The sequence below is a fragment of the Anomaloglossus baeobatrachus genome, chromosome 7, assembly GCF_048569485.1.
Source record: "Anomaloglossus baeobatrachus isolate aAnoBae1 chromosome 7, aAnoBae1.hap1, whole genome shotgun sequence".
Classification (NCBI taxonomy): domain Eukaryota; kingdom Metazoa; phylum Chordata; class Amphibia; order Anura; family Aromobatidae; genus Anomaloglossus; species Anomaloglossus baeobatrachus.
In genome coordinates, this window is record NC_134359.1 from 110,327,599 (window position 1) to 110,350,036 (window position 22,438).

Here is a 22,438-nt window from a genome sequence, read left to right on the forward strand (position 1 = left end):
TACTAATGATCATACTAATAAATAAGTAATTGAGTACTGATTGCCTTATATATAGCTGATCAGGACGTACTTAAAAACCGACACCAGCCTAGATAAATGGGCCTCTTCTATAGGATTCCATTTTATAGCTAGCACATTTCACTGCTGTATTATGTCATATTGAGTTATACAGTGCCTTTTTATTCACCCCCTTTTGCATTTTTTATATTTTGATAACTCACAACCTGGACTGTCACTGGTTTTTTTTGAGGGTTTGCATCAGTTCATGTAAAGAACATGCCTACTGCTGTGAACATTTGGTTTTCTTTTTATTGTGAAGCAAACAACAATTAGTAGAAAACAACTGAAAATTTGAGTGTGCAGAACTATTCACCCCCCCTAAAGTCAGTACGTTGTAAAGCCTCCTTTTGCAGAAATTACAGCTGCAAATCGCTTTAGATAAGTCTCTATCAGCATTCCACATCTTGGCACTAGGATATTTGGAAAAAACGTAAAGATAAACATTAAGGGGTGATTAAACCAGAACACCATAAAATAGGATATTTGCCCATTATTTATGGCAAAACTGTTCCAGCTCCTTCAAGCTAGATGCTTTTCTCTAGTGAACAGCGGTCTTCAAGTCTGATTACAAATTCTTAGTTGAATTAAGGTCTGAGCTTTGACTAGGCTACTCCAATATATTTACACGTTTTCTCTTAAACCACTCAAGTGTTGCTTTAGCAGTATGCTTTGGGTCATTGTCTTGTTGGAACATGAACCTCTGTCCCAGTCTCAAATCACTGATAGACTGAAGCAGGTTTTACCCAAGAATATCTCTGTATTTCATATCATCCATTTTCTCCTCAACTCAGAAAATGTTACTATTTTCCCTGTCACTGCTGTCAAAAAAAACCCCACAGCATGATGCTGCCGCCACCTTGCTTCACTGTGGGGATGGTCTTCTTCTGGTGATGAGCTGTGTTGGTTTGGTGCCAGACATGGCGTTTATCTTGCTGGCCAATAAGTTCAATTTTGGTGTCAACTGACCACAGCACCTTCCTCCATACATTTGTGGAGTCTCCCATGTCTTTTCGCAAACTGAAAACTTTTTTCCTCACCACTCTAACTTAACGCCATCTCCATGCAGTGTATGGCGTATTGTTGTCGATTGGACAGATACTCCTGTCTTTGTCTGCTTTCGAAATCTGCAGCTTCTTCAGGGTTACCTCTGTATTTGTGCTGGCTCTCCGATTAATGTCCTCCTTGCCTGGGCTAAGAGTTTTGGTGGGCTGCCTTATATTTGCAGGTTTATTTTAGTATCATGTTCTTTTCATTTGGAGATAATGGATTTGATGTTTCTCCTGGGGATCATCAGAGATTGGGAATTTTTTTTTTAAAACCGAACCCCAACTTGTACTTCTCAAGAACTTTGTCTCTCACTTGTTTGGAGATCTCCTTGGTCTTCATTGTGTTGTTCGGTTAGTGAAGCCTCTTTCTTAATGGTGTTGCAGTCTCTGTGGCCTTTCAGAAAAGCTGTGTATATACTGACAGACCATGGGACCCTCAAGGGGGCTTTACACGCTGCGACATCGCTAATGCGGAGTCGTTGGGGTCACGGAATTTGTGACGCATATCCGGCCGCATTAGCGATGTTGCTGCGTGTGACACCGATGAGCGATTTTGCATCGTTGCAAAAACGTGCAAAATCGCTCATCGGTGACATGGGGGGGTCCATTGTCGATTATCGTTACTGCAGCAGTAACGATGTAGTTCGTCGCTCCTGTGGCAGCACACATCGGTATGTGTGACGCCGCAGGAACGAGGAAGCTCTCCTTACCTGCCTCCCGGCCGCTATGTGGAAGGAAGGAGGTGGGCGGGATGTTACGTCCCGCTCATCTCCGCCCCTCCGTTGCTATTGGGCGGCCGCTCCGTGACGTCGCTGTGACGCCGCACGGACCGCCCCCCTTAGAAAGGAGGCGGTTCGCCGGTCACAGCGACGTCGCCGGGCAGGTGAGTATGTGTGACAGGTCTGGGCGATGTTGTGCGGCACAGGCAGCGATTTGCCCGTGTTGCACAATCGATGGGGGCGGGTACTCACACTAGCGATATCGGGACCGATATCGCAGTGTGTAAAATAGCCTTTAGATTGCACACAGGGGGTCTTCCTTTCACTAAGAATGTGACTTAGCAGGGTAATTGCTTGCTCCAGGAATTGTTTGGGCCTTCATAGCAAAAGAGGTAAATACATATGCACATGGCAAAATTTTTATTTATTTTTATCTCATAAACTTAATTTTTGCCTGCGTTTTTCTCACTTCCCTTCCCCAACTTGGATTATTTAGTGCTGATGCATCACACACAAATTGGATGGCAAAAATCTTTAAATACAGGTTGTAATGTAACAAAATAGGTAAAAAGCCAAGGGGGTGAATACGTTTGCAAGGCACTGTATGTTAAAGAAATTCAATTTTTTTTTAGAATAAACACAATGCATAGTTATATACGGGACATAGAAATTGATTACAAAATAAAATATAATACTTGACTTCTTTACTGTATGCAGTTTGTAGCCACAAGATGTCAGTGTCGTTCTCTGTTTCATCTCCTTTTGTATACATTTGCCTATAATGTCTTGCAGGGAGGCAATTACATACAGAATTAACCCAGACATAACACAAGGCCAAGTGCATTAATCAGCACTGGTAGTTAGTGCTTACTAACTCTAAAAGATGGCATAAAGCCCGAGCTCAGCTAGTCAAACCGTTCCTGGCTGCACTGTAGTAGTTCAGAATAATTACAATAAAGGTATTATATACTGAAATGACTGATTTGTAGAAATAAAGTTACCTGCAGTAATAAAAACTAAGGATTTGGAATTTTGGAAACTTGTTACCTAAACAGCTAAACAGTTTGTCACTTTGCTTCCTTTAGGCTGTGTGCTCACTATCAGGGTTCACAGCGTTTTGGAATCAGCGTGTTTCACCTGCGTCCAAAACGCTGAGATGTACAGTACAAGCACAATGGATGGGATTTCTAGAAATCCCATGCCCACTGTGCGTGTACGGCCTGCAGCGTGAACTGATGTGTGGTGCAGCTCTCCAAGCCGCAAGCATGTCAATTCTTTGTGGCGGAGATGTAGGTGTCCTCCGCAGGGAGAACATAGTGAGAGACCGCAACTGCCTGAGCGGAGGAGATTCACAGCCCCGCAGGTCAGGACCCGCAGGTTCTGATCGTGTGCACATACTCTAATTCTTCAATTTTCTGTATGAACAGTACAGCAGCCTCTCAGGCCTTAGCATGCAGGAAAGTTGTGAGCACGTGGCGTGAAGATGGACAATGCAGCCCCCAGATATACTTTATTCACCATATATTCTTCCCTAAAAATCATCTAGGGTATCAAGAATATCTTCATCATTGAGAATTTTTTTATGAGGCCGAACTCTATAACAGTGATTGATGAAATATGTATTACAACTGTATACGAAAAAATGCAGGGGGAGAAGATTTAAAGAGGTCCTATCCATGTCTTATGTGTCTGGGTTTTGCGCCGATTGTATTCCTGTTGCTCCTCTCAGCATTCTGTTTGTTTGTTTTGAAATCCGCAGTTTGGCTCCAGAGCTATGGGCCTTTTTATTCCGTGCTGATTTTTATGGTCTTTCAAATGGGGTGTGGCTTCCAGGATTCCCTGGGGGCGTGTATTTTTCAGCTTTGCATACTTGTTCTGTGACCAACGCACCTTAGTAAAGACCATACAAATTAGTTCTGAATAAAAAGGCCTATATCTCTACAACCATATGGTGAGTATATACAGTATATACTGTATAAGAACGTAAAAAAATTGAATACAGAGGATAGCAGTGACAGTAATATTGGAGGAATAATTAGACACTTTATGAGCACAGTAGATTTGCACATGTTAGGTTTCTTCTCTTCTTTCTTTATTTTTTTTTTATATAGCGCTAACATATTCCGCAGCGCTTCACATACATCAGGAACACTGTCCCCATTGAGGCTCACAATCTAGAGTCCCTATCTGCATGTTTTTTTTGGAGTGTGGGAGGAAACCGGAGTACCCGCAGGAAACCCACGCAGAAACGGGGAGAACATACAAACTCCTTGCAGATGTTGTCCTTGGTGGGATTCGAACCCAGGACCCCAGCGTTTAAAGGGGATCAGTCAGCACAAAGTCATTGTTCAAACCAAACACCGCACCTTCTGGAAAAACATGACTCTAATACAAATCATACCTTAAAGGGAATCTGTCAGCAGGTTTTTGCTATCTCAAATAGTATATAACCCCAGCACTCAAAATGAAGGCAAGAGAATTTTTTTGATGCAAGTGGATTTATTTGACACACTGCAAAAGTGAACCTTAGCCAGAGCAACACCACCGACGTTTCGGCGTAGAGCCTTTCTCAAGGTAGTTGCCTGAAAGGTGTGAAAACAACAATAATGAGTGCATATATGTACAAGTGCAACATAAAATATATACAGGATAAATACAAAAATATACAAAAATAGTACATTTGGAGAAAGAACGTACATCAATGGTTACAGCTGAATGCGCGGGTCCCAAAGGACGACCAACATGTATGAAAAGAGGTAAGGTTCTTTCACAGTTGCAGAGTGTGCTCTAATAACATGAGAGAAATATCAATTAGTACAGGCATGATTCAAACAATGGGTACCATGGGGAAGTGTGACAAATGGATTGTCAGGTAGAGGTACAAGCCAGGGTCAATAACCTGGGTATAGGAGACAAATGCGAAGCAAAGGGAAATAATAGTCGTAGTGGTGGGTGCGAGACATGTATAGAAGAAAGAAAGAAAGAGAGTAGATGGGGGGAAAAAAGGAAAAGTGAGAGGGAGAGAAAGACAGGGAGAGAAAGAGAGGGAGAGAAAGAGAGGGAGAGAAAGAGAGGGAGAGAAAGAGAGGGAGAGAGAAAGAGAGGGAGAGAGAAAGAGAGGGAGAGAGAAAGAGAGGGAGAGAGAAAGAGAGGGAGAGAGAAAGAGAGGGAGAGAGAAAGAGAGGGAGAGAGAGGGAAAGAGAAAGCACAGCTAAAAAGCATGGAGAGCATAGCAGCCAAAGGGACAATAGGATTACTACATACCGTATGCAGAGGAGTGACAGTGCTACCAAAGAGGATGGGTGAACGCCAGGAAGAGAAATAGAATCCTGGTGAGGGCAATATCCAGGTGCAGGAGTGGTGCCTGGGAGAACGACCATTACCTGCAGTAATGGCCCGTGGAGGTCAGCAGAGGCTGGGTGCGTGGCAGCAGCGGTGTGTGCTGGAGACGCTGTGGACCACCATTATAAGGAGGAGGGGACGCAAGATGGGAAGTGAGTCACTTCCGGTGACGCGCTTGTGGATGATGGATGAGTAGCGCGCCCCAGCCGGTGACGCGCTGTGGAACGCATGCATGGAACGCAAAGCGCCGCGCATGCCAGTGACACCTGCGGTCAAATGATGCATGGGCGGGCACGGGAGTAATGGAATGGGCGTGGGGAGTATGGTGTGTGCACTGTGCTGGGCTGTGTATGGTGTGTGGTGTGGAGAACTATGTATGGGTGACGTTACCTGATGCGGGGCGTGGAGGCGAGCGTGCCACTAGGGGGAGGTGCAGGAAAGGAGGGGATCAGCTGTGGGGGATCTGGAAAAGAAATAGAAAAAAGGCATTAATACACAAAAGCTGAAACGGGGCATTGTGGAACACAATGTATACTGGAAAATCTAGCCACATAATATGCTGGGAAAAAAACATATAATTAATATGGGAATACAGTGGGCATATAGAAATATAATAGGCAAAAGCATATTAGTATAGGAATATCGTTCACAGTTAATGTTGGAATGCAATTGGCATATAGGGTTACAAGAGGCCGAGTATGATGGAAATTCAGATTCATAATATGCTAAGAAAAGAACACATTATTAAAGGACAATGGATAAGGGAAAGGCTACATAATAATAATAACAAAACTTATTATCATCATTATTATTACATAGAGGGAAATCAACCAAGTGCAGCCCCAAATGTTCTTTACGTGGGGGTCTCATATTCCCTGTTGAGCCCTAGGGGCTCCAAGGTTTGTAAGGCATGGATCCAATAGGCCTCACGTTCTCTGAGTGTTCTGATACGATTGCCTCTGCGGCGAGGTTGATCGACATGCTCCAGAACCTGAAACCTAAGTTGTGGTATGGTATGGCCAGCCGTGATGAAGTGTGCAGGAATTGGTAGAGCGGTTTGTTTGCAGTGGATGGTGGATTTGTGCTTATTGATGCGGTCTCGGATATGTTGGGTGGTCTCTCCAACATACCCAAGACCGCAGGGGCACTTGATTAGGTAAACAACATAGTTGGACTCACATGTAAAGTATCCCGGAATCGGGAATTTCTTTCCGGTGCGTGGGTGAGTGCAATATTCACCTTTGGTTATATGGGAACACTGTAAGCAGTGCAAGCAAGGGAATGTGCCCTTTCGTTGGCTGGAAAAAAACGTTTGTTTTACTGTTGGTTTGGAAGGACCAATGTTGGCCCTAACTAGTGTGTCCTTCAGGTTCTGAGGACGTTTGTAACAGATAAGCGGTTGGGAGTCGAATTCAGGAACGGAGGGATAGGCTTGGTGTAGGAGAGGCCAATGTTTGAAGATAATGCTGTTGATGAGGGGAGTAAATGGGTGGTATGTATTCACAAAAGGAATCCTTTTGTCATGTTGCGTGATGGGAGCAGTAGAGGAAGGGGAGGGTTTGATATATGGTGGGTAACCCCTCGCAGAGAATTTCCTGTCCATATCGTGGTGTCGTGAGGCCCTATTGGTGGGATCTGAGACAACTCTGTCCACGCGGCAGTGTTGGGAATGAGGTAGAGATTTTTTGATGTGTCTTGGGTGACAACTGGAGTGTAATAGAAGGCTGTTTCTGTCAGTTGGTTTGGTGTACAAGTCACTTCATATAGATTATGTATTTATTTGGCTAGCACCGTGTTCACATTTACAATGGAGTTCCAGCAGTCATTTTGATTGTTAGGCAGTTTTTTTTCTGTCTGAGAACCCAGTCCCGCCCTTTAGCCATGATTATTCAACTTCCTATATAGTTAGGTCCCTTGCTTCCCATACACAGCAGGTTTCAGCCGCACATAGAGGTAACATTTGGTTAGGTACCCATGCACACAAGCAGGTTTTAACAGCATATAGAGGTAACATTTTGTTAGGGACCCCATAAATAAGAGATTACCGTGAAGTGGTTATGGGGCAGTAATGAATTGATCAATACATTAGCTAAATATCACTGGCATGCGCGGCGCTTTGTGTTTCATGCATGCGTTCCACAGCGCGTCACCGGCTGGGGCGCGCTACTCATCTATCCTCCACAAGCGCGTCACTTGAAGTGACTCACTTCCCATCTTGCGTCCCCTCCTCCTTATAATGGTGCTCCACAGCGTCTCCAGCACACGCCGCTGCTGCCACGCACCCAACCTCTGCTGACCTCCACGGGCCGTTACTGCAGGTAATGCTCGTTCTCCCAGGCACCACTCCTGCACCTGGATATTGCCTTCACCAGGATTCTATTTCTCTTCCAGGTGTTCACCCATCCTCTTTAGTGGCACTGTCACTCCTGCATACGGTATGTAGTAATCCTGTTGTCCCTTTGGCTGCTATGCTCTCCATGCTCTTTAACTGTGCTTTCTCTTCCCCTCTCTTTCTCTCCCTCTCTTTCTCTCCCTGTCTTTCTCTCCCTCTCACTTTTCCTTTTTTTCCCCCCATCTACTCTCTTTCTTTCTTCTATACATGTCTCGCACCCACCACTACGACTATTATTTCCCTTTGCTTCGCATTTGTCTCCTATATCCCAGGTTATTGACCCTGGCTTGTACCTCTACCTGACAATCCATTTGTCATACTTCCCCATGGTACCCATTGTTTGAATCATGCCTGTACTAATTGATATTTCTCTCATGTTATTAGAGCACACTCTGCAACTGTGAAAGAACCTTACCTCTTTCAATACATGTCGGTCGTCCTTTGGGACCCGCGCATTCCAGCTGTAACCATTGATGTACGTTCTTTCTCCAAATGTACTATTTTTGTATATTTTTGTATTTATCCTGTATATATGTTATGTTGCACTTGTACATATATGCACTCATTATTGTTGTTTTCACACCTTTCAGGCAACTACCTTGTAAAAGGCTCTATGCCGAAACGTCGGTGGTGTTGCTCTGGCTAAGGTTCACTTTTACAGTGTGTCAAATAAATCCACTTGCATCAAACAAATTCTCTTGCCTTCATTTTGAGTGCTGGGGTTATATACTATTCATGGCTTTTTTTTCCCCTGAAGCACCTATATTAAGTGGTTGAGCCTGAAATTCCCATTGGTTTTTGCTACCTCATCTGAGAGCTGCATGATATAGTCAAGGAGATTCTGAATCCAACGAAATATCACTTAGATTACTGGATGCAGCTGTTCTGATACAATCAGAATTTGTAGCTTTAGTCATATAGCTGACCCCAGGTAGCTGTCTCCGCCCACACCATGCTCTCTATATAGATTATACATCACTATAAAGAGCCTGGTGTGACTGTGAGGTGTCAATCACAGCAGGGGGTATGTTGGACTGCCATGCAGGTGAGTTTCTAGTCCTGTAATGATAAATGTCCTAATTAAACAAACATGACAAATAAACAAAAGATCGGACTGTGACAAGATGGGCTTCCCTAAACTATCTGTGTTAACCCTTGCAGCATAACAAAACAATCACTGATCTCGGGGAGACCAGCAAGAGAAAACACTGCCGGCAGCCAGCGAGGGCGCTCAAGACAGTGAAATCCTAGGTACATTGCCCCCTGGGAAATATGCAAATCAAAAAGGTCCGTGGAGCCTCTGTTAGGAGTCTCAACACAGAAACCAGCCAGATATCCCTCCGGGAAGGGCCCAGCCAAGGGGTGACTCTTTTTAGGAGACCACCATAACCACCATATTAAGTGGCCCTTTTAGTCAATATCCAACTTTTTGACAAGTTTAAAGATATGACAAGGGAAATACCAAGGCCAGGTATCCATCCACAGACAGCCGTTTCGGGGTATTGCCCCTCATCAGCAACAGAGGCTCCACGGACCTTTTTGATTTGCAACCCTTGCAGCATGCTTGCTTCAGCTTACACAGCAAAAACCTGCTGACAGATTCCTTTTAAGTGTCTAAATCCTTTACTGTGATTGCCACAAAACATTCTTTATTTGAATATGCTAATGAAGTGCTCGATATACCTTTGATGTGGCCAAACAGTTCATTGCACCTTCCAACCTACTAGTGTTCCATCTCGCTCTTCTTTTTTTGATTGACAGGAGCCAGACAAGGCAAAGCTAGATGAGAAAACAAATAGGTGGGAAGGGACACTGAATTTCTCAGCGACACCACAGGAGCGCCGAGCATTGCATTAACTTATTTAAATAAGCAAATCTTATCAAACTCAGCAACAGAGTTGGGCACTAAAGTTAATTTCCCACAATGAGATTTTGACACTGTATTTTTGCTGTACACAAAACACAGCAATCTACAGTTCCACCAAAGTGGATGGGATTAATAGAAATCTCATGTCCACTTTTTTATGCAATGTAGACTGGTCTGCGGTGCGTGTTTAAAATCTACATCATGTCAGTCTTTCTTGTGTGCGCTGACTTTTCTGTACAGATGTCTTCTATAGAATTGCAATAAATGCGGAAAATCCGCAGGGAAAAAACTTGTATTCATTTTTAATGTTTCACTGGGGAAATGCTCTAATTCGCATGTCATCTTCAAATAAGTGTATGAAGAAAGTTTTGTCAAAGCCAAATACTAGAAAGTATCAAAAACAAAGCAATTTTATGTAAAACATGAGATACCCAAAAAAAACAAAAACCAGAGTCAAAAACACAATAAAAATGCAACTAAAAGATAAATGCAATAGAAAAAATGAAGATCACCTACTTTGGCGTTTGGGTGCAGAAATGCCTCAGAAAATATGTAACATCAAGAACTTGCCAAGAGCTCATTGTGGGAATGTGGCCTACTAAGGCATAAAAAAATGCTGTGCTTAGTTTGAACAGTCATTTTCTACTGGCAGACTCCCTTTAAAGAGAACCAACCACCAGGATTTTGCAATGTGAAGTAAAGGCAGTGCTATGCTGGCACAAGGATGCTGAATCCAGGCATACCTGTTGTAGAAAGATCGGATGCTTGGTTGCTGAAATATCTGTAATCAAAGTTGTAGAAATTACCTCTAATTTGGTTCATGTGTGCAGCAGGGACGGGCCTTTGTTGGTCGGGTCCTGCTCTGTTCTGCTCTGTCAGCATCTGGCCGGCGCTGACCCCTGCAGCAGCTGCTTCCGGGTCGGCTGTGTCGTGCATCATGATATATTCTGCAATTTATAGATGAAATTAGCTGGTACTGTATTATGGTGTGGATTATCTGCATACAGATACTCTCCAAATACACATTGTGTGAATTCCGCCCTAATCTTCAGTTCAGTTAGTTTATTTAATTTGCTTTAAGAAATATCTGTAGATTAGTATTTTGTTGTTCTGTAAATTAACCTGCAATGAAAAATTTCAACTGTTAGTCATATGAAAAAGTTTGGGCACCCCTATTAATGTTAACCTTTTTTCTGTATAACAATTTGGGTTTTTGCAACAGCTATTTCAGTTTCATATATCTAATAACTGATGGACCGAGTAATATTTCTGGATTGAAATGAGGTTTATTGTACTAACAGAAAATGTGCAATCCGCATTTAAACAAAATTTGACCGGTGCAAAAGTATGGGCACCTCAGCATAAAAGTGACATTAATATTTTGTAGATCCTCCTTTTGCAAAAATAACTGCCTCTAGTCGCTTCCTGTAGCTTTTAATGAGTTCCTGGATTCTGGATGAAGGTATTTTTGACCATTCCTGTTTACAAAACAATTCCAGTTCAGTTAAGCTTGATGGTCGCCGAGCATGGACAGCACGCTTCAAATCATCCCACAGATTTTCAATGATATTCAGGTCTGGGGACTGGGATGGCCATTCCAGAACATTGTAATTGTTCCTCTGCATGAATGCCTGAGTAGATTTGGAGCGGTGTTTTGGATCATTGTCTTGCTGAAATATCCATCCCCTGCGTAACTTCAACTTTGTCACTGATTCTTGCACATTATTGTCAAGATTCTGCTGATACTGAGTTGAATCCATGCGACCCTCAACTTTAACAAGATTCCCGATGCCGACATTGGCCACACAGCCCCAAAGCATGATGGAATCTCCACCAAATTTTACTGTGGGTAGCAAGTGCTTTTCTTGGAATGCCGTGTTTTTTTGCCTCCATGCATAACGCCTTTTTGTATGACCAAACAACTCAATCTTTGTTTCATCAGTCCACAGGACCTTCTTCCAAAATGTAAGTGGCTTATCCAAATGTGTTTTTGCATACCTCAGGCGACTCTGTTTGTGGCGTGCTTGCAGAAACGGCTTCTTTCGCATCACTCTCCCATACAGCTTCTCCTTGTGCAACGTGCGCTGTATTGTTGACCGATGCACATTGACACCATCTGCAGCAAGATGAAGCTGCAGGTCTTTGGAGGTGGTCTGTGGATTGTCCTTGACTGTTCTCACCATTCTTCTTCTCTGCATTTATGATATTTTTCTTGGCCTGCCACTTCTGGGCTTAACAAGAACTGTACCTGTGTTCTTCCATTTCCTTACTATGTTCCTCACAGTGGAAACTGACAGTTAAATCTCTGAGACAACTTTTTGTATCCTTCCCCTGAACAACTATGTTGAATAATTTTTGTTTTCAGATCATTTGAGAGTTGTTTTGAGGAGCCCATGATGCCACTCTTCATAGGAGATTCAAATAGGAGAACAACTTGCAAGTGGCCACCTTAAATACCTTTTCTCATGATTGGATACACCTGCCTATGAAGTTCAAAGCTCAATGAGGTTACAAAACCAATTTAGTGCTTTAGTAAGTCAGTAAAAAGTAGTTAGGAGTGTTCAAATCAAGAAATTGATAAGGGTGCCCATACTTTTGCACCGGTCAAATTTTGTTTAAATACGGATTGCACATTTTTTGTTAGTACAATAAACCTAATTTCAATCCAGAAATATTACTGAGTCCATCAGTTATTAGATATATGAAACTGAAATAGCTGTTGCAATAACCCAAATTGTTATAAAGAAAAAAGGTTAACATTAATAGGGATGCCCAAACTTTTTCATATGACTGTATAATGTTGATAGGAACATAGAAATAAATAGATACGAAGCCTATGGGATCCTATGTGGTAACATTTCCTGTGCCTCTATTTGTTCAAATTGATCCCAGAGAATCCCCTTACTGCTCCTATCAGAATAAATATAGAACTATAAAATAAATTGTGAATCACATCGGCACAAGGTCACTGGTTGAAGGTAGACATAAGTTCATCGATGTTCAACCTATAGCCTAAAATATGATTCTGTTTTAGGTGTTGCTGAGGAGCTGGTCAAACAAGTACCAGGCAGCAGAATGTTTCTTTTTGGATATGCAGATGTCCCAGAGAGGAGATCTCTAGCAGATAAAAGGAGATCTCTGGGTTGGTTTAGACAAAACTTGGATGTGAATGCAATAAAAGCCGATGTTGGGATGATACCATCTAAAAATTATGGGATAACAGGTTAGTACTCATTGATACAACTGTGATTATGTGCATGAACACATGCTGTGTTATTATTACATACAGTATATTATTATTATTATTCTTTGTGACCAGCAAAAGACTTTATATAAATAAGAGAGGATAGAACGCACACCAATACAGTGCCTTGAAAAAGTATTCTTCCACATTTTTTCACGTTACACCCACAAACTTAAATGTATTTTTTGGTGATTTTATATGATATGAGAACAATAAATAGCGAAACAAAAACAGGATAATTGTAGTGTACTCTGCGCTGCTGTACAAAGAATCACTCCAAGAATAAAGCAACATGGGTGGTTTATGCTACGCGTTTCGAAGACATATCCCCTCTTCTTCCTCAGGAAAATCCACCAATCAATTTTTTGGGTGATTGTATATGATATGCCAACACTAAAGCCAGCTTTACACCTTACAATTAGGTGTGCGATCTCGTATGCGATGTGACACGCCCAGGTCGCATATGCGATTGAATGAGATTGCACGTAGGTCGGTCATTTGCTGTCACACGAGCGTTAGTAGTCTATGTTAAATTGATCAATTTTGTGTGCGATCCTTTAGATCATGTGTTCCGTGACGTATGCATTGGGCACCCTTTTTTTTTTATTTATTGACTTGCCAAGCGTGTGTAATGTGTAGGGATGCGTTTTTACTATGTCATCTGCCATTCAGCTCTGCTACATGGCCGCTGACAGCAGCCACAGACAGCCATGTAGCAGAGCTGAATGGTAGTTGACAGCAGACACAGAAAGAGCCGCACTGTCAGAATGAACTCGGGTGAACCTCACCCGACTTCATTGTCATGCTGCGGCTCTGTCTGTGTCGCGTCCTGATTAGCGGTCACCCGTGAAGGACTCACCGGTGGACCGCTAATCTCCTGAGTAAGTGAATTGAGCAGCCCTCTCTCATATACTCACCGATCCCCGATCCCCGCTCTGCACGACATTCACACTGCTCCGGCGGCTTTTACTGTTTTGAAAAAGCCGGCCGCCCATTAAACAATCTCATATTCCCTGCTTACCCCGCCCACCGGCGCCTATGATTGGTTACAGTGAGACACGCCCCCACGCTGAGTGACAGGTGTCACACTGCACCCAATCACAGCAGCCGTGTGGGCGTGTCTATACTGTGCAGTGAAATAAATAATTAAATAATTAAAAAAACGGCGTGCGGTCCCCCCCAATTTTAATACCAGCCAGATAAAGCCATACGGCTGAAGGCTGGTATTCTCAGGATGGGGAGCTCCACGTTATGGGGAGCCCCCCAGCCTAACAATATCAGCCAACAGCCGCCCAGAATTGCCGCATACATTATATGCGACAGTTCTGGGACTGTACCCGGTCTTCCCGATTTGCCCTGGTGCGTTGGCAAATCGGGGTAATAAGGAGTTATTGGCAGCCCATAGCTGCCAATAAATGGAGATTAACTCCGGCACACTATTAATTTCCAATAGAAAGAAGGAACGCAGTAGTTGGATAAAAAATTCCTTTCTTTTATTTGTTAGTGTCACACGTGAAAAAAGTGCTGTACAATTGTCCGCCGGGTGTCGACGTTTCGGCTAACAAGCCTTCATCAGGTCGGACAGACTAAATACAATATTTACAAAACAAGGGAAACAAAACATAGAAAGGAGATAAATCCATTGAGAATTTGACTGCATCATTAAGGTACATAAAAGGCAAGAATCGAACATTAAGGCGAACGTCAGAGAGGACATATAATGCAAATGAGACAAACGTGCATAGGAATATGTATACGAATAAGGATGCGTTTATACATGGAGTAAACCAGCCGAGTTAGAATGAAGGATATAGAATAAAATAAAGTGAGTAACATGGGGTGACCGTGAGGAGTAGAGAACAAGGTAAGGAGGCTCACCTTAACCTTAAACTGGAATCATAATCAGGTGAGTATGATAGTAGCTGTGAGGATCACATATGGAGACTACTATGGGAAAAAAATGACCGTGTGAGAAGGAAAGAGAGAGAGAAAGAGAGAGAGAGAGAAAGAGAGAGAAAGAGAGAAAGAGAGAGAGAGAGAAAGAGAGAGAAAGAGAGAGAAAGAGAGAGAAAGAGAAAGAGAGAGAAAGAGACAGAAAGAGAGAGAAAGAGGAGAGAGAAAGGAGAGAGAAAGAGAGAGAAAGAGAGAGAAAGAGAGAGAAAAAAATATATATGTATATATATATATTATTTTACAGTAATGAACATACCCTGTATAGGGTCCCTGGGGGTGCCGGCATATAAGATCACATCCTATAAAGGTATAATCGGCGGAGGGAAAGAGTCTGAAACAGAGAGCATGGAAAGTGTTCAAAATTGGTGAAGCAGGACAAAGATGTGCCAAGTTGTCTAAGGTGATATTGTTCTTTACATCAGGTCCATATAAAAAATGTTGGTTACCTTGGCAATCGTGTGTGTCTCCTGTTAGAAGTGGCTGTTGTACCTTAGGAATGTAGTAGCTACTTCAAAGGGACACCAGGGTCCAGGGTTCAGGCTTTGGATTCAGGACAAGGGCTCGGCTATAGTTGTAGCTATATAAAGGGAATGTGGGGTGGTTCAGTAGTGGCTACGAGGTGTGGGGTAACTGCAATGAGAGATAAGTGATGTGGATAGAATTACCTGTAGTCTCTATGTTGTGGCTAGGATGTAGGTTCACTGGCTGAAGGACATACTGTGGGTATGCATAAAGCGTGTGGAACTTGGGTCCAAGGTTTCCGCTCGGAGTCAGGGTAATATGCCTGATGATTGCTTCAGTTACATGACTAGAAATACAATAATGATACAATGCTATGTAAATAATGTTATCTAAAGGAAAGTAGTAACTGCAATAATGAAGCAGGGTCCAGGGCCCGTGCCAGGAATAGGAATGCTACGTCTGGTTGTTATGCCAACAATAGAAACTGAAAGTCAAAGCCAGGGTGACCTGGTGGTAACTAGAAGATCAGGTGTGTAAGTAAAGGGGGTAGGGGAAGAAAAGTATGTAGAGGAACAGCATTACCTAGCGACTTCTATATGAAAGCCTGGAGAGAGGTCCGTAGGGCATGGAGAAAGTCAGAGGCAGCTGATAATGGAGAAGGGAAAGACAATGAATGCAGAGAAAATGATAGCAGAAAAAGTCCAGCAAAGTACAGATGAGTCACCTTACCAAGAACCTGTGGTGCCGCAGAGCCAAATTGTGTGTCCTGTAGGATACAGGAATATGGGGAAAGCGTCCTTTTAAATCGGAGTGAGCCGTGACATCATTTCCGGTTTGAGGGGGCATGGTGTGTACTGCGCCTGCGCGCATGGATGCCGTTTGTCCAGTGCAGAGAGGAGGAGGTACGTCACTATTAGGTGGAACGCGGAAGTGGATTGCTGAAGCACACTTGTGACAGGGGGGCGTGCAGGTGGGTCACATGATCGTGCAGGAGATGAGGCCAGGAACGGAGACTGTACTTCAGTGAAGGGACAAGTGGTGGGCTGGATGTGGTAATCAGGTGGTGCTAGTTCTGTAATGGAGAAAGGAAGAGTTAGGGTGTCATATAGCAGAATGATCACATATTCATATAAGCACAGAGATTATATACATTATAGTAGCGATCTGTACATCATTGATAGTCTTTAATATTACATAATGGTGGGATAATAAATCCATGGTTCCTCAGTGGATAATACATATGCACCGCTCCGGTCACCTCCACACAGCAAATGAAGACAGCCGCGTGAACAGCTGCTGTCGCTGAGGTTACCCGCTGTCACTGGATCCAGCGGTGGATGCAGCGGTGGCCGCGGGTAACCTCAGTGACAGCAGCTGATCGCGCGGCTGTCTTCATTAGTTGCGTGGAGGTGACCGGAGCGGCTGTGTCTTCTGCAGATCCGGTCACCTCCATGCAGCTGCGCTGGAAGCGACGCTGGAGCATCCTGGATTACGCCGGACATGGAGGGCTTTTTGGGGCTGATTAAAGTGGTGAACCAGGGTATATGTTTGTGTGTTTTATTTCTAATAAAGGATTTTTCTGGTGTGTGTGTTTATTTACTGTAATTTACAGATTAATCATGGAAGGTGTCTCATAGACGCCTGACATGATTAATCTAGGACTTATTGGCAGCTATGGGCTGCCAATAACTCCTTATTACCCCGATTTGCCAACGCACCAGGGCAAATCGGGAAGAGCCGGGTACAGTCCCAGAACTGTCGCATATAATGTATGCGGCAATTCTGGGCGGCTGTTGGCTGATATTGTTAGGCTGGGGGGCTCCCCATAACGTGGAGCTCCCCATCCTGAGAATACCAGCCTTCAGCCGTATGGCTTTATCTGGCTGGTATTAAAATTGGGGGGGACCGCACGCCGTTTTTTTTAATTATTTAATTATTTATTTCACTGCACAGTATAGACACGCCCACCGGCTGCTGTGATTGGGTGCAGTGTGACACCTGTCACTCAGCGTGGGGGCGTGTCTCACTGTAACCAATCATAGGCGCCGGTGGGCGGGGAAGGCAGGGGAATACGAGATTGTTTAATGGGCGGCCGGCTTTTTCAAAACAGTAAAAGCCGCCAGAGCAGTGTGAATGCCGTGCAGAGCCACGCCGGAGATCGGGGATCGGTGAGTATGAGAGAGGGGGATAGACTGACATGGACAGAGAGAGAGGGACAGAGATAGTGACGGACTGACAGAGATTAGTGCATGACAGATATTGTGAGGTGCTTCAGAACGCAGCTTTTCAGCTGCGCTCTGAAGCAGACCTTTTTTAAGCTGCGGTGCAGAGCGCACACCTGCGCACATAGCCTCAGACATCACAATCGTATGAGGGATGTCACACGTTACAATTCACTAGGTTCATACAACAAAATGTCCAATGTATGAGGAATAAACGACGTGTATGCGATCACCGTATTTTCGTTCAATCTTGATTGCACGTAGGTTTCACACGCAAATACGTCACGAACGATGCAGGATGTGCGTCACTTACAACTTGACCCCGACGACGGATTGAAAGATCTATTGAAGCGTGTAAACCAGGCTTAAGTAGCGAGTATTTGAGAAGTGGCAATATGTTTAGGGTCGTCATCTTGCTGGAAGTCCCAGTCTCCATTCTTTTGCAGCCTGTAACAGATTTTCCTTCAGGATTGCCCTGCATTTAGCCCCATCTATCTTCCCATCAACTCTGACCGGATTCCCTGCCACTGCTAAAGAAAGGCCACCTCACAGCATGATACTGATACCACCATGTTTGACTATGGGGATTGTGTTTAAAGGGTCATGTGAAGTGCTAGTTTTCCATCACGCATAATGTTTTGCATTTAGCCTAAAAAGTTCTACTTTGATTTCATCTGACCAGAGCACCTTTTTCCACATGCTAGCTGTGTCCCCTATGTGGCTTTTAGCAAACAGGACTTCTTATGTCCTGCTTCTTTCAAAAATGTTTTTTTCCTGTCACTCTTTGATAAAGGCCAGATTTATAGACTAAACAAGTAATAGTTTTCCTGTAGATAGATTCTCCCACCTGAGCTGTGGATCTCTGCAGCCCCTCCAGAGTGACCAGTGGCCTGTTGGCTACTTCTCGAATTAGTGTTTCCTTGCTTGGGATGTCAATGTAGGTGGACGGCTATGTCTTGTTAGGTTTGCAGTTAAGCCACAGTCCTTCCATTTTTGGATGATGATTTGAACATGTTCACAGCTTGAGCTATTTTTTTTCATAAGCTAACCTGCTTTGGCCTGCTCCACAACTTTATTTTAATCTATTTTAACCCCTTCACTCCCTGGATGATTTTCCATTTTTCGTTTTCGTTTTTTTCCTCCCCCTTCTTCCAAGAGCCATAACTTTTTTATTTTTTTCATCAATATAGCAATATGAGGACTCATTTTTGCAGAATGAATTGTACGTTTTTTCATTCTGCCCCATATTGTACTGGAAAACGAGCTAAAAAATCTAAATGCGGTGAAATTGCAAAAAAAAAGAACAATTGCAAAATTCTTTTGTTTTTTTTTTTATTTACCATATTCATTATATGGTAAAACTGACCTGGCATTATGATTCCCCAGGTCAGTATGAGCTCATAGATACTAAACATTTATAGTTTTACTTTTATCTAAGTGGTGAAATTTTGGAAGTATGTGCCACCGGGGCCATTAACTATAAAGATGCAGATGAAGTCCACTGTGTGCCCTGTCTGTACCATTATAGTCAATGGTGCCGTAGGCGCATACATACGAAACCCGTTTGCAGGGGGATTCGGACGGAAGCCACTGAACAGAGGTTGAAACATGCTTTTAAAAATCGTTCAATCATCATACAGACAACTTGGATGATTTTTATCCATATTGGCAAATGTATTCTATGAGTGTCAGTTTTTGCGGGGGGTTCGGACGGAGGCCCCGACAGGACCACTGAATGGAGATCGGAGACAGTGACAGGCCCCTTAGACAACATTCACACATCTGTTTGAGTTTTACCATTTGTGACAATCAGTCCAGTTTTTTTTCAGGTGTCGTCCTAGTTGCATCCTTTTTTCTTTTCTCTTCTGCTTTGTTTTTTTTTTCACTGAAGACTGAACATTTTTTTTACCATTGACTCTTTGTAATGGATCAGTTAAAATGAATGAAGCTCAGATGGAGCGGTGAAGTACAAAGTATTTTCTGTGTCATTTGTTTTATATCGATCCTCATTGACTGCAATAGGACATATTACATGGGTGTGTGAATGCAATCATACAGAGAACCTTTCACCAAATTTTTAATGTTGAATTGGTCTCACGATGTAATGAGCTCTACGGAACAGAATACGACTTTTTTTTTTATTTCACCTCTCTGTTGTAGAGATATTAGCAATCCCACTATTTTGCACTTAATAAGTTAATTTTCGTTAAAGTCCAAGTGGGCGGTATTATTTTCCCCTTTGGGCATGTACATCTTTTCCTATTATGATGCTGACCAATTACAAGCAGACAGCAACACTCAAGGGAAAGAAGAAACCCCCCCCCCCATAGTTTAGGGTTTTTGATGTGTGAGATGTTATTGCATTAATATGCAGCTCTGATTTCCTGGTCTAACCTCCAGCACAATAAGAAAATGCTGGGAGTAGAGCACAGATGACTGACACCTTTCACTTGGGCTTAACGGAAATTAACTCATTAAGGTTGAAGTAGATGGACCTAGGTCTTTTTTTAACCTATCTACTGTAGCTATGAAACTATGAAGACAGTATGGACTCAACGAAGCGCCCGTGAGCGCGAAACGGCCGTTGTTAACTTTGATGCCCCTCGTAACCCTGCTTTTTGATGTATTTTTTAAAGAATAAACAAAGATTTTTCTTGGTGAGTGCCACCTCCTTTCTTCTTCTATTCCTTTGTACTATGTTGGTGCCAAATACTTTGATTGCTAATATCTCTAGAGGCAAAATAAAAAAAAAGTTTTATTCTGTTTGGCAGGCGCTATTACATCAAGCATCTAGTTCAACATGAAAAATTTGGTGAAGAGTGCTCTTTAGGAAAAATTGCATCTAGTAAAACTGTCAGATCAGGAGGGCTGATGGGTCCTTTTAACCCTTTCCAGAAAATTTTTCATATTTATGATAAGCATGAATAAAACTAATCCATTAAATCTCTTAAAGGGAACCTGTCAGGTGAAATATGCACCCAGAACCACGATCTGTGGTGATGATCCCGGACTTTCGGTCATGCGCACTAGGATGCCGGGTGTACCGAAAGTTCAAGATCATGCACGCTAAGCCGAAGTCCAGCGATGGGGGCAGAGAAGTGAGTGAGATCGTCCTCTGATGCTGCGCATTCACTAGCATGTTAGTACTCCTACAGGGGTGTGCTTACATGCTAAGGGGGCCGACTAGCCAAGGGAACTAACACCCAGGGGACTAGTCCCTGGCCTCATTAGCATATTATATGGTATCCCTTCAACTGTGCCACTATATCCTGGGTCAGTTAGGCAGGGATTAGCAATATGCACCCAAAACTGCTTATTGGGTGAGTCATCAGTCTGAGATCCATGGGGGTCTGACACCCGCCACAATCAGTGATCAGCTGTAAACTGCTTGGGCAATGGCCAGAACTACTGTAAGTAACATACGCGCTGGACACAAACAAGTGGATGTTTGTAGCTTTTATATTACAAGGTGTTTTGTTACTAAAGAACAATAGACACCTTGGAAGTTCCTACATCTGACTTTTTGACATAATCTGTCCCTGGCGTGTCCTAATCATTTTCTCCATTGCTAGTCACAAACAATTTGTCCCCCTTCCAACGGTAAATAAGCTCACATCCTTCCTGTGCGGTGGCACAGAATATGAACGCATGTGGAGCTAATTTCATCATCTTCCATGGAGAAAAAGTTTCTTATTCTTTTAATTATTTAGCCCTGATGTACAATTGATTTTGATAGTGGGAGATTTTGTTATGAGGGGACAATAAAACAGCTTATTTATACGTCTCCGGGCCCCACTTCCAGCCTTCTGTTTTTGGTTGTGTTCTTCATCTTTGTTTTGTCTTCCTCTGATTCTGTGTATATGACTCCAATAATAATCTGCACCGCAAACATCCTCAACATAGATGTTAATAGCAGAACGGCCCATGTTGGGCTTCTTTCTGGTGAAGCATTTGTAAACAAAAATGTTTCAGGCATCCAGATCTAATCATTATTTGTCTAAGTGCTTAACCCATTCCTGTCCATACGGTTATTCTACTCCATGAATTTATATTCTGGTGGCATCTAAATATAAAACTAATATCAGAAATATAGTTTACACTTCACCATTGGCGTGGGGAGTGATAGCTCTAATCAGTGGCGTAACTAGAGTTTGATGGGCCCTGGTGCAAAATTCGGACCGGGGCCCCCCCTCCACGTACACCGCCACTTAGGGGTACTTTGCACACTACAACATCGCAGCTGCGATGTCGGTGGGGTCAAATCGAAAGTGACGCACATCCGACGTCATTGTCGACATCGGAGTATGTGAATCGTTTTTACTATGATTAACGAGCGCAAAAGTGTCAAAATTGTATGATCTGTGTAGTGTCGGGCATTTCCATAATGTCGTGTAGCGACAGGTACGATGTTGTTCCTTGTTCCTGCGGCAGCACACATCGCTGTGTATGAAGCCGCAGGAGCGAGGAACATCTCCTTACCTGCGTCCCGCCTGCAATGAGGAAGGAAGGAGGTGGGCGGGATGTTTACGTCCCGCTCATCTCCGCCCCTCTGCTTCTATTGGACGGCTGCCGTGTGACGTCCCAGGGCAGGTAAGTGCGTGTGAAGCTGCCGTAGCGATATTGTTCGCTACGGCAGCTATCACAAGATATCGCATGTGCGACGGGGCGGGGACTATCGCGCTCGGCATCGCAAGCATCGGCTTGCGATGTCGTAGTGTGCAAAGTACCCCTTAGGGTACGGGGTAATGACACTGACACTCGGGGTACAAGATAATGATGCTGACACTTGGCTCTTAACCTCAGCATACAGCTTTCCTATGTTCTGATATCCATCTTGCCCTTGGCACCCAGCTTTCCCATATCAGAGCATGGGAAAGCTGGGTGGTGAGAGATGTACAGCAGAGCATGGGAAAGCTGGGTGCTGAGGGAAAGAGCCTTTTTCCCTCAGCACAAAACATTCCCATCCCATGCTTGTATCTTAGTCCCCCCTCATATATAGTTCTCCAAATACTATAATGGCCCCCACATAGCCTTCCATATAGTATAAAGGGTCCCACATAATCCCTCATATATTAAAATGCACTTCCATAGTCCTCCATGTAATATAATGCATTTCCCATAGTCCTCCATG

The 22,438-nt window shown here is 43.4% G+C and overlaps 1 protein-coding gene across 6 annotated transcripts in view; it reads left to right on the forward strand.

The window, feature by feature from the left end:
• FTCDNL1 (formiminotransferase cyclodeaminase N-terminal like) overlaps window positions 1-22,438 on the forward strand; it is a 116,041-nt gene that overhangs the window by 76,496 nt on the left and 17,107 nt on the right. For 5 of the 6 annotated variants that reach the window (XM_075317586.1, XM_075317589.1, XM_075317587.1 and 2 more), the window contains one exon: window positions 12,461-12,649. In XM_075317586.1, the coding sequence (XP_075173701.1) occupies window positions 12,461-12,649 (189 nt within the window). Of the gene's footprint in view, window positions 1-8,720; window positions 8,811-12,460; window positions 12,650-22,438 lie in introns of those variants that run through there. The other variant, XR_012724736.1, reaches the window with a different exon arrangement.